The 12,598-nt window shown below is 42.4% G+C and overlaps 1 protein-coding gene across 2 annotated transcripts in view; it reads right to left on the bottom strand.

Moving 5' to 3' along the window:
* The window catches only part of AMBRA1 (autophagy and beclin 1 regulator 1), a 128,001-nt gene that overhangs the window by 87,469 nt on the left and 27,934 nt on the right, over positions 1–12,598 (bottom strand). For both annotated transcript variants that reach the window (XM_084287471.1, XM_084287472.1), the window contains exons 8-9: positions 9,175–9,261; positions 2,245–2,427 (exon numbers count right to left, since the gene is read on the bottom strand). In XM_084287471.1, the coding sequence (XP_084143597.1) occupies positions 2,245–2,427; positions 9,175–9,261 (270 nt within the window). The remainder of the gene's footprint in view (positions 1–2,244; positions 2,428–9,174; positions 9,262–12,598) is intronic.

Below are 12,598 nucleotides of genomic sequence, written 5' to 3' on the forward strand. Positions count from 1 at the left end.
ATGCTACATCCACCTTTCAATTTCCTAGAAATCAGGAGAAAGAAGAGAGAATATTTACCAACGACATTAACCAGTTTAGAAAGATAAAGCATCAAAGGCAAATTGCTATTGATTTTACATTAATAGAAGTTCATTAGATTTCAGGAGAAAAGCATGAGCTGCATACAGCTAGACGCAGCAGCAACACGCTGTCATGCACGAGATCTGGAGAAACAGGCAAAACAGAGCATCTAGACTAGGGCAAGAAAGAGATACATGACCCTGCTTGGGTGAGAATGCAAGAATGAAGCAATGCAGGAGGCATATAGAGCTCTTTCTATTCCTTTTAAGAGATTCCATTTTGAAGTGTCAACAGAAGAAATCAAATGAATTACGAGACAAGTTCCAGCTCAAAGGACCCTGCACAGCAGCTCTCTCTAAGCAGCCAGGGGAAATAATGAAGCAGGGAAGGAAAAAGACAGAATGTCTTGAATGCACAGACCAGAATTCAGTATGAAATATTCAGCCAACAAATTCAGCAAGTGCACAGTACAGAATAAACATTCCTCTTTGCTCAGTATGAAATGAAAGACAACCTTAGCATGTCTGATTGAATTGCTTCCCTGACTGGGTGCTCTCACTGTGCGAATATTATCTTCAGGGGAGCACACTTCTCTGCAGGTATTTGCCTTGCTCTGTGAATGGAAAACCTACCAGCTTTTATTTTCCCAACAGAACAAACAGCCCCAGACAAACGGAATGGGATAAAAGAAATAGATCTGTGCTCACAAAATTGGCCCAGCAACCACCACATCTCTGCTTTTCCAGGCCTGAAGCTGCTTGGGAAAACCTACTAGTCGGTGACTACGCTGCACTATCTTCCTTCATTTACATCTTACACAAACAAGGCCACAGTGACAGGGGAAGACATTCATTCTACTCTGTACTTTTGAATATTTAATTGCCAAAGCATGAAATGACAGCTTAACAGAACGATACTCCAGAAAAAAAATGTATTCTACCACCACTTAAAGGGATTAACACCATACTTTTTTGGGGGATAGCTAGTTTTTACCAGTGTCCTTCATAAAGGGACTTCACCCTGACACAAAGCATGGAGGTTTAGCATCATGCCATCTCAATCATGCATGTGCCACTGCAGCAAGCAAACATCAAAGTCATAGCAGTAGCAGAGTTGACAGCATCCTCTGCTGGCAGCAACAACATAAGAGTCCAGACTTTTGAGGGGCTCACAGCTCCTCTCAGTCAAACACGGCTTCCCACCACACAATCTCCATAGATTACTTTTATAACCTTGCTCAGAATCATCGCATGTTTTAAGCTCAATATACACAAAAGGCCAAAAAAAAAATCAGTGAAATACTTCAAGTACCAAGGGAAAAATTTCATATTTAAAGGCAACGATTGAAGACGGATTTGAAGGGTCATATTCTCTTTCCTGCTAAAATTGATTTTAACCTAAATGCCTGAGCTTTTGGTCTCCATGTTATCCAAACTGTCCATTACTCTAATACCATTTATTGGAAAGGATTTGCTATAAGTTTGCTCACTGAGATCACGCTGGGTACCTCAAAGTCCAAAAGCAGATGTCGGAGGACAGATTTCAAAGTTTGTCAGAACTGCTCAGAAAGAAATACAGTGGCTTACAGGAGCACTGTTTTAAGGTTAGGATGCAGGGCCATTCCTCACTTTGACACTAGAGGCCATTTGCTCTCCTTACAGGAAATTAAGCCTTAACACAGATTCACAATCACAGTCTTCCAAAAAAGCAATCCCAGAAACTTCAGCTCAACAGACAAAGTTGTGCAGATACCGCAAGTAAAAGTAACAGAACATGCTGGCTGTCTCTCACAGCCTTAGATCAAATAACTAAGTCCAGCAAAGCCTCTTTGGGGCTCCTGTTCTGTCTCAAGACTTGAAAGCTCTAATAAACTCTTGGCTCCTCATCAGTTCCATGAGAGGACAAGATTCTCCTTTCCTTTGTTTAACCAGTCCTTTAAATCTGGTTGAGATAGTTTGATGTGCCAAAGGTTGCCTAAAGCCTCTTTCACTTTTCATAACAGAAATGACAAGATCCATGTGTAGCAATCAGTTTTCATTGAATGACTAATTGAATGACTTAAACTTATCTTGTTCCTACAGGAAGCCTGAGATGTCTTTGCATGTTAAGCAGCAGGAAGCCACAAAGCAGTCTTGTGTTGACAACACGCAGTAGCAAGAGGGCAAGGCAGCACGCACACTTACTCAAAATCTTCAAATTCCAGGTCATTTCCCTCTACAGATGGGCTTGAGTTCTCTGAAGTGGAAGAAGAGGAGGAGGAAGAGCGGAGACGGTTTTGTTGGTATCGCATAGAGCGCTGTCGAATACTGTCCCTCCGGGAAAGATACTGAATCATCCTCTGAGCATAATATGCAGCAGGAGACAACCTGAGCAAGAGAGAGACAGGCATTTGTTACAAAAGCATAGAATGACAGCCAGCCTTGTTCTTCCTCTGGAGCTTCAGGTTCCAGGATAGTAGCAGCATATCACAAAATAGGTTGTTTGTGTTTTATGCATGAGTAAGACAACGTGAATAAAGAAAACAAGTAGAACCAATTTTCCCTTTATGCTCCTCACACCCACGTGACTTCCTTGTTGTGCAAACAGAAGTACTATAGAGTACCTGTAAACAAAAACCTTACCCACAGCTCAGTTTTCTTCTCAGGAGTCTCCGGAGTCCATTCTTCGTTTATTACCAGTTCACAAACCTAATCCCAGCAAGCATCTCCGGTGAGAATCAAGCCCACTCCCAATCTACACTCTGCTGTCAATGCCAAACAGCCTCAGTGTTCAAATAAATACTGAATAAAGGCGGTGGTGTTGAGGGTACTTAATGGGAGCACCACAAAGTATCAACTTGGAAAAAGGGTGAAATAGCTTTAATTTTTTTTTTTTAATCCAAATGTTAGGGCTTTCGTATAATGACAATTTCATTAGATCCACTACACGTTGTAAGAGCAGCACTGTGATTAAAAGCCTGAGTCCCACTTTCCTCTGCAATTAACTCTTAATCCTTCCACAAGCAGAACTTGGCCTTTGTTTGCATCAGCTGTCATGCCTGAGCGTTACCCAGCTCCTTGGTGCTAAATGGGTAAAGACGCGTTTTTCCCCATCCTACGCACATCCACAACTTCTAGCACAGTCTGCGAGACAGGAGCTCAGTATTAAAGTCCAGAGACCTCAGATACTCAAATAACCATTTCTTCAGCCTTATTTGAGCTAGACTTGAGACCTAATTGGGGAGGGGGAGACACAAACAAACAAACCCAGCAGCTTAGATATTAAAGGAATGGGTGGATTAATGCCTAGCTCCCACATTCCATGCGTTTGATTTTGTTCTTTTTAAATCGGTGCAAGTTACCAGACTATATTTTCATAACCCTGGCAAGTACCGATCTCATTTTCTATAAAGGCACCATGGGCAAGAGACTGATAATGGGCAGCACAGCCCTATTTATTTTTTTTTAATCTACAGATGAAAATTTGAGCAGTTTTAAACAAACAAAAAGAAAAAAAAAAACAACAAAACAACAAACAAACAAGTGAACAGCAAATTCCATGGATTAATATAGAGATAAATATATATATATTTACAATCACACAAGAGGTGAAATGTCTGCCTTCTACAAATGCTATTCATCTTCAGAACAGACCTTCGAGTTAAACTCTTTAAAACGGACCTCGTTGTCAGCCATGAGAACCAAGAGAAAGGATAAATTCACCTTTACAGTGACTACCACTACAAAGTGTGTGTTATGCTACAACCAGTAACAAAACGCAACTCCATAATTATCTTTTGATAATATGACTGCTGTATAACATGGAAGACTTGTTCCTTCCAGAGCTGTGCTGGCTCTGTGGTGATGTACCAGGAGTAATACATGAATAGATTCACATCCATCAGCATGAGCAGCAAACAATCAGACCAGGTCTGATAAAGTGCTCTGCTACTATCCCTAAAGTCATATTTCAACGGAAAACTATTTAATAGTATTTTGAGAGACTGCTCCCCAGAGCAGCATGAGAAAGACATACTAATTCTTCAAGAGATTGATTGTCCTTGGTAGTTGTCTGCAGCCAAAACAACATTAATACAATCTATCTCCCATTCCTCCATACATTCATGGCACATGAGCAAAAGAGAAGGTGACAAGAAGCGTGTAGAGACTAAGAGATGCCTCTTCTGCAGGGTAAGCTCCCTGCACCCTACCAGTCTCTTATTTTTTTAGCATGGGAAGTTTACAGATAGAATGCAGGCTACGGGGCCTCTAAACGTACTCACCATGCACCAGAAGCAGTAAAGGAAACCATACACGTGCACTTTGTTTTGGATGCCTCCTGTACCTTTTACGCGCTGTGAGATGAGTTAAAGCTGCTCATGCTTGTATAATGTAGAAGACTTTGCTATACAAACATCGCATTTCTCTTCATTCCCCTGAAGACTTAACACACCAAGCACAAACCAGCAAGGCTTTACTGCAATCACAGAATGGCCTGGGCTGGAAGGGGCCTTAAACATCATCTGGTTCCAGTCCCATGGGGGATGCCACCCACTACACCAGGCTGCCCAGAGCTTTGTCCAACCTGGTCTTGACCACCACATATAAAAGAGAAGCTGTTCTCTTCTTTGCCCTTTTGCATAATCCAAAGTCTCTGTGAATGCCAAAAAAAAAACAAGTCTACAGCATAATACAAACAGGTAGAGAAGCAAGGCAATACAGGAAGACATGAACAGTGCTCTCAGCAGTCCAGCAGTGCAATCACTGGAACTTCTTTCTTTGTTAACAGCACACCAAGTGAGATTTTTTACAGAAGGATGTGAAGAAGTTTTGCAGATATTTAGTATTCTGAAGTCATGCAGGACACCACAAGAGAAAACAGTGTGATTCTTGTGTGAAGAACAAGAAAGAATAAGCCACAAAGACTGGCAATAATGCATGACCAGAAGCCAGACTCAGCTTCCCAACAGCACATGGTAAGTACAATGGATAGATAGTGAAGAGGATTTCTAAAGGTAAGACAAGAAGCTTAAGTCTGACACACAGAAAGGTGCAAGTGCTAACATACAAAGGGCAAGGGAGAAACATATTCAAAGCAAGGGACTAAGGAACTCATCTTTGCAGATGAGTGCTTGGGTATGCACAGCCCAAAGAAAGTATTTGTCAGGATGTCTCTCTTTGGAATATGGTTATAACACAAATCAGAATCAGAGTTGAGAACCAACATAAGAGATTTAGCTGTCCTGGAGGGAGGAGAAGGCTGCAAAGCAGCATAAGAAATGCTGTTTAACATTAAACATACCTCTTCAGTTCATTCAGCTACTGAACACAAGTGTACATCAGCCCCTGACTGACGCTCATTTACCAGCAGGCTAAGCACAAGCCAGTCACAGCAGACCACTTGATTCATTTATTTCTCACCTGTGCTTCTGCTAAAGCTGCGGCAAAACACACAAAAAGTTTATCCAGCAATTCTTAAGCCAAGTTTGCGTGCCCAGGACAGTAGGCTGTATTTGACAGCACCGCAGGAGCTGAATTAACCTAGTCTCTGAGGTGACTAGACCCTGTTTACAGAAGCAGATGGTTCAGAGTAGGAGACGAGGCTGCCACACATGACAGCCACAGAACGAGGCGCTGAGTGGGAGAAAGGCTGCCGTGCAAAAAAACAGAACCAAACAGCTTCTGTCTCACCCAACAACTATGTCGGTGAGAAACAGGGCTCTAACTAGGCACCTAGTGCTGCTGGCTGGCCAGCGAGAAGAGGAACTTGAAGGAAGAGAGAATTAACTGAAGGAAACATTTTGCTAAATTAGTAAAGTTCAAATACCGTTCTTTAATACTCATGATGCCATTTAGAGCAAGAGCTACTACACAGCAGCATCCTCAAATACAGTCAGAAATCCAAACAGGCTGGACATATTTACAGATAGTATGAAAAATTTTAAACAAGGGCTGCTTCTCTTCACCCTCCCCATTTTAGTATTTTCAAAGGAAAGAAAACTAAAATTCACAAGAACTTCAGCGAGGATGTCTACGCCCAGTTACCCAGACCAGCCACAGCAAGAACTGGCCTATCTGCACCCAAGGGCAGCACGCTGCCCTACCCCGAGCTCCCAGATACTTCACAAGTACCAACAGCACTCAGCTACCCTGTCCTCATGCTGATGCCCAGAATATTCACTGCCGTTGTTAGAGCCCACACCTCTAAGTGTCTCTCGGCCAGCAGACGTGTTTTAAGGTAGTTACCTGACTAGTGACACTGATTTCCTCAGTGATCACTCAAGCAGCATACACACCACTAGCCCTTGAGTTGAAGGCACTGCTGATAACAGACTCCAACCTTTGGTTGCTTCCATTCCTCTTTAGCCTTCGACTCAGGCAACAGTCAGGCCCACCAAGCCAAGCATCTCTTTCCCAGGAACTATTTTAACAGCTTAGGTTTTTCTAGAGATGTATCTAACAACCGTTCCTGTGCTGCTTTACATATATAGTCTGAAAGTATATTTCTGAGTATCTCTATTTAAAAAATAATCTATCTATATATATAGATGTTCTGTTGATACCAGCTCCATTTGATTCATCTGCAGCTTGTTTTCTGAGCTTAGTATATCCTGAAGCTGTGGAGAATGACCTAACAGCCAAGCCATCCTTAGAGGAGTTCAGCAAGGCCACTGAGAAAGGCTGCAGCAGTCTACAGCAGAATATTCATTCAAAACCCAAGGGAACTTCAAAAACGTTCTCTGTGCCTCACTCCTGACCTAGGCTATTCAAACATAGAACCATTACACACTGGAGATGCAGAGACATCTACCACACAGACTGAAAAAAAATATTCAGAGCATGGATGGGAATTTAAAAAAGTCCACTGAGACAGCTTGGTCTTAAGGATATTTGGTCCTAAGGAGATAGAGAGAGAGTTCGTTTCACCTTTGTTTCACTTTCTCCACTTTGTTACTGAAGAACATCTGGAAGTTTGAACTTTCCTGTTACAAACTCGTAATGTTACAGAAAACTCAAATGGAGAAACATCCCATTTAATTATATACACCCATCCCCTGCCAATTTCTAACAAGGTCAAGGGACAATTAAAGAGATCCTACTAGTCTCGCACACCAACAAGATTTGTGGAGGAAGACTCTGATCTTACCCCACTCAAATTTCTAGTTCATGCCAATTAACATTATGTACCTCATCCTCTGAAAAAGACAAAGTGACACTGAGTGGAACAAATTAAGCCTCTTAGATGAAGTTTCAACACTGGACTGCTCTTCCAAAGCTCCTTTGAAACTCAAGTTACTATACCTTCTATAAGATTTAAAAAAAAAAAAAAAAAAAAAAAGATTGAACTTGAACATGAAGAGTGCCATATCAGTTCAAAAATGGCTTCAGGTAGAAAAATACTTTTGACAATGCTTCACCTTATGCTAGGAAATGTCTCAGACAGGGATCCTTTCTCATACACTTTATTGAGCTTCACTATGGGAGAAGTCTGACAGAGGGGGAAAAAAGATTCGGTAATCTAGGCAGGCTCTTATTTTTTTCCTTTTCAAAATGCAGTTCCCAGAGAGCCAAAACCACTTCTTACAATCTCGAGAAATCTGCCTATTTTAGATTATGCATTCCAGAATATAAGAAATGATGCACTTCCAGACATCTAACAGCTCTTAGCATTCATAAATTGACTTGAATGTAGTAATATCCTTTAACTGACCTTTGTAAAATATTTTTATCTCTCTGGGTAAATGAGTTTGTCCCTCTATCATTTAATCAATTGCCAACTAGAAAGCTTTTTACATTTATCAGCATTATTCTGACATTTGGTTACCAAGACGTTCTGTAGTAACCTAGGTAGGTCTTCCAGTGACCTCATATATGGGAAACACACTCCACCTTACTTACACCTCACTCCAGACAGCTTTATATCTTTCTTAAACCATTAAATTATCTTTACAGAGTAAATTTCTTCATAACAGATGGAAAAAAAGCCTGATATAACATTTCTCCCCTGCAAGGATTTATTTACAGAGATAGTCAAAGAGTCATTTAATAGCATAATTATACTGTGTGGCCAGTTTGCAACATCACCTCTTATTTGAGAACTTGTACTTAGAGTACTGTCTGTATAAAAATGTATGTTGGTGTCAATATAGAAAAGAACAAGAGGGGAAAAAAGCACCTCCATCAGCAACTTCGATATTTAGTTTTGATACATTGTTCCTGTATCGCTCGTATGATAAATCCTAGTAACCTTCAAATCATGCAATTATGCCAGAGGTTCCTTAAGAGCCTAAATTAGATATATTTAAAACTTACTGAATTTTCCTCGTTTATACCTTTGTTAAACCCATCTAAAGAAAGCTTGTTGTCATAACTTAGTCTTTGAAAGCCTCCAAAGCTGCTTGCTGTTCACGATTCTATCATCTTTTCTGACAGAGTCTGTAGGTCATATTATCCCATCTGTTGTTTTCTTAATACATTAAGTGGTAACTGCAAAGATCACTCCTTTCCATTTTTGATAACTCTGCCATGTTTGCTTTTTCTAGTCCTCTGAAATACTCCCACCTCTTCTGGAGGTTAAGCAGCACTACAGGTGTTCCTATTTCTAATGTCAATGATTCATGACTCTTCAGAAATAATTGTCAGTAATTCATTCTTAGTTAAGTATACTTCACATCCTGGTTATGCTTTCTCATACTTACACAGTTATGGAGACATTCCATTCTTCCAAGCACGTTGTTTGCTCTCACCAGCTCTTAACTGCCTTTACTGCAGTCACCCTTACTCCCTAATAGGCTTTTTCTTTTTTCCTGCGTTTTTGCCTTTAGAAGATACTTCAAATGTATTGGTATCATCTCATTTCTACTATTGGACCTGCTTGCCACCTAGTGTTCTCCATCCCAAATGATTTCTGGAATTCTTATGCGCTTACTTCAACAGCAATTTCTTCTTTTCCTCATTCTCCTCAAGACCTAATGACATCTTTTCATTTGGTTTGCTCTCTTGCCCCTATGGCAAGTCACTGAGAAGAGGATGGGCCCAATACTAGGACCACTGCCAAAAGATTCAGGGAGTTGGACCAAAGTAATGCTTTTGTCTATGAAACTAAAATGTCTTTAAATTGCATTTAGCTCTTACCTGGCTGGATCTGGGTAGATTGGATGTTCCCGGGACCCTGCTCCATCGTAGCGAGATAATGAAATGAGGGAAGACTCCAGCAACCTCCTATAAAGAAAAAAACAAATGACTAAGTCAGAGACCATCCAGGAGCATCCCTCCTATTTATGTCCTACTTGCTGAAGCCTCTTAAAACTATTTCTATCATTGGTGCAAAGAATTCTGCAACATACTAAACCACTGACTGATGGCATAAGTGTTTTTGTCACATAGCTATACAAAGTGTAATATTCTCACTATAAAAGAGAAAGAATACCTCGAGCAAGAAGAGTGGTCCCAAACCCGCTTCCAAATTTCAAGGGAAAAATGCAGATGTTATTTTTCCTTTGGAGATAAGCTACCCCAGTTTGCCAAGTCCATAAACACTAACGCTGCATTGGCCATCTGTCAAATTCGTACCTACTCAAAGGTGGCCACATATGGAATGGGCCAAGGAGCACAGGACAAAGAACACAGCTTGGTATGGAGACACTAAGGACACTGCTGGCATATATTCATGGCAAAACATTCAATCTTAGTCTCAAGGCTCAGAAAGAAAGGTTTTTGGACACAGAAGTGTTCATTTCCTCTGCATCTTAATCAGTCACAGGGAGAGATACCAAGTATTCACTCAAGAAGCAAATGTATGCAAATGCAGCCAGACAGCTTGAATACACGAGAAGCGAGTCTGAGTCATGAAGGCAGCAGAATCAAAGTATATAGCAGGAACATGTCCTCCACCGCGGCTTCTACATGCACCTCTAGCTAGCTTCTCGCCACAAAGCAGAGGATGGCATTGTTTCAAGACTGACTCATTCAAGCCTGCTGCAGCCATTACATTAACACTTACAAGAGAGATGATTTTGGGCGGGTGCGGAGAGTGGAAAAATCAACTACCAAAGTTTATAAGGCTGCTGAGTTTCCTTTCAAGTCTTTTTGTCTCGAAAGTCCTGATAAAATCTGTTTTCCAGTCATTGCAACCCAAATTAAAATTGTTATGGTTTGAAAGTCAAAGAGATCCAACACCACATCTGTTCTATTCACCCCCACACAGGCTCGGTGAGAAACATTTGAGTCTCTCAGCCTTAGCCCCATGTACCTCCTTCGCAGGCAGCATTTGCAATGCAGGACAGCAAGCATCAACACGGGAAGCAGGATGATGGACCAGATCCACATCCAGCCTCCCATTTCTAGCCAGCAAGTCAAAATATCACAAAAGAAAGAAGATAGTGAGAGCACAAGCCCAGCCAGAATGTTTCTCAGGTATATACAGCACAAATGCAAATGAGACACGTTCTTCCCAGTAGTAGCTTCCCCATCAGGCTCAAAAGACAAATCTGGATTGCATTCCAGGAATAAAATAAGTAAATAAAACCCTTGACTTTTACATTTTAAACCTAGAGTACAGGAAACAGCAAAAAGATGGCTCTAGTTACTCGGAAAAGCACACATCTGCTGCAAAGCACTAGGACTTTAGAGAACGTAAAGAAGAAATCCTGTCCTCCCTGGCACAATGTTGCTTGGCAACCATTTGTCTTACCCAAGAAGAGTTATTAAATCTCTCAACTTTGAGATGAATTAATTCCCCAAGTAACTGAGTCAAAAGCTCTAACCTTCAACACCACTAGATGTTGAAGATGGGAAACCCTCGGCTCCCCAGAAAGTTATCTTCCATACTACCAAATCCTCTCTCCTGCTCTAAGTGTAGAAGTCAATATATGCCAAGGCAGGCAACCCAGAACAAATGGTGCAACAGTTTTGCAAGACAGACCTGCAGTCACTACAACCTATCACTCACTCTATATATAAACTGCTATTATTACTTCTGGGGGGACGCGGTGGATGGTTGAGCATGACTGTACCAGATATTCTACCTGTTCAGTCAACTGGTCCCTTTCTGAGCCACCAGCTCAGGGTTCAGAGACTGGGTTACTGGCACTGCAGCATCAACACAGTCAAGCAGACTCTTGAGAGCTGCTTATACAGAGCACTCCAGCACCAGCTGAGGCTGCCACCCTTGTGAACAGCCCTGCACAATCTCTTCTTGAGTGCTTCCCTCCAACAACGCAGGGCAGTCTATTAACAGTCCGTATCGGTGGTTTCATGTTCTGCAAAAGATGCTTCAAACCAGCAAAACCAGGAGAGTTTCCTTTGTCTGTCAGACCCAAGCATGCAGCAAGACAAGTGGCATCCCACAGACCGCATGCAGCCCGTGAAGCACTCACTGCCCGGTATCCCAACAGCCGGTGAGTACAGAGCAGTGTTTTAGAGGATGGCACAGGAGCCAGGCTTCACCCTGTGTTAGCAGCAGTCCCATGCCTGCCAGCTGTAGAGCTCGGCAGCACTACCCCTGCTGGACTTCATCTGGCAGAAAGAGCTCCCACAGCATGCAGATCCTGGCAGGGCCAGGTCAGCTCCCAGCCCTGGGAACAGCAGTCGTCTCCTTGTGGGTACGAGCAACCTACACACAACGCCAGTGGTCTGCTGGGTGCCATTTCCTGCAAAGCTGACAGCGCCCAGATGATGTGCACACAAATAACTGTCCAACTCATCGTCACTGTCAAGTCTTGGGGCTTATACAACGCACATGACGCCCTCTTTCCCAACCTTTTGGGCTCTCTCCACTAAATGACACAGCACAGTCAATGGGTCACAAGGGCAGATGACCAGCACATGCTGCACAGCCCAGCAGGATCTGTTAGAAAGGCATTTCCAGGTATTCTCCATCTCTATATATTTTTTCTCTCCTTTGGAAATGCTGGCAATTGCCCAAAAAGGGCACTGAGTTAGCTGGATGACCCTCAGAAAGCAGCCAGCAGCTAAGCTGAAAGAAATCAAAACACACACCAAGCAGAGGGCTCCAAAAGGGTGTGCAAACAGGAGCACGGCACACCCCACAGCATCTAGTACCGTTGTGCCAGAAGGCACTCTGCTTATCTCTGAAACATCAGGCTTGAGGAAATCTACAATCCCCAGGTTTAGACCCCATCTGATCCTTGAAATAAACACCTGAAAAACCTTGCTCTACAGGGCATGTGTCACTTCAAATGAGCACCAAGTAAAGCACAAACCAACAGCTGCCTGAGCCACAGACTGATGCTCCACAGCCAGTTATCCAGAGAAACCAGCTTCCTATAGGCCTCAGTGCCCCATGATTTTACCTGAACCTTTGCAACTCCACCCCGTGAAGCATCATCCACAGGACCCACTCTCAGACCACACTGCCAGAGTTGAACGGTCTCTGCTGAAATGGTTGTGCCAGTGGAGCCCTCCAAGCCTGCCAACACCAAAGACACCTGCACTACACCACACCAAGGCACATGAGCCACTTAGTGAGGCCTCATTCAAATCACGTGGACAAAGATAATTCAGCTCAGAAACTGCTAGCAACTATTGATTCTTAATT

This window comes from Netta rufina, assembly GCF_964035555.1.
Source record: "Netta rufina genome assembly, chromosome: 5".
NCBI classification, from domain to species: Eukaryota; Metazoa; Chordata; class Aves; order Anseriformes; family Anatidae; genus Netta; species Netta rufina.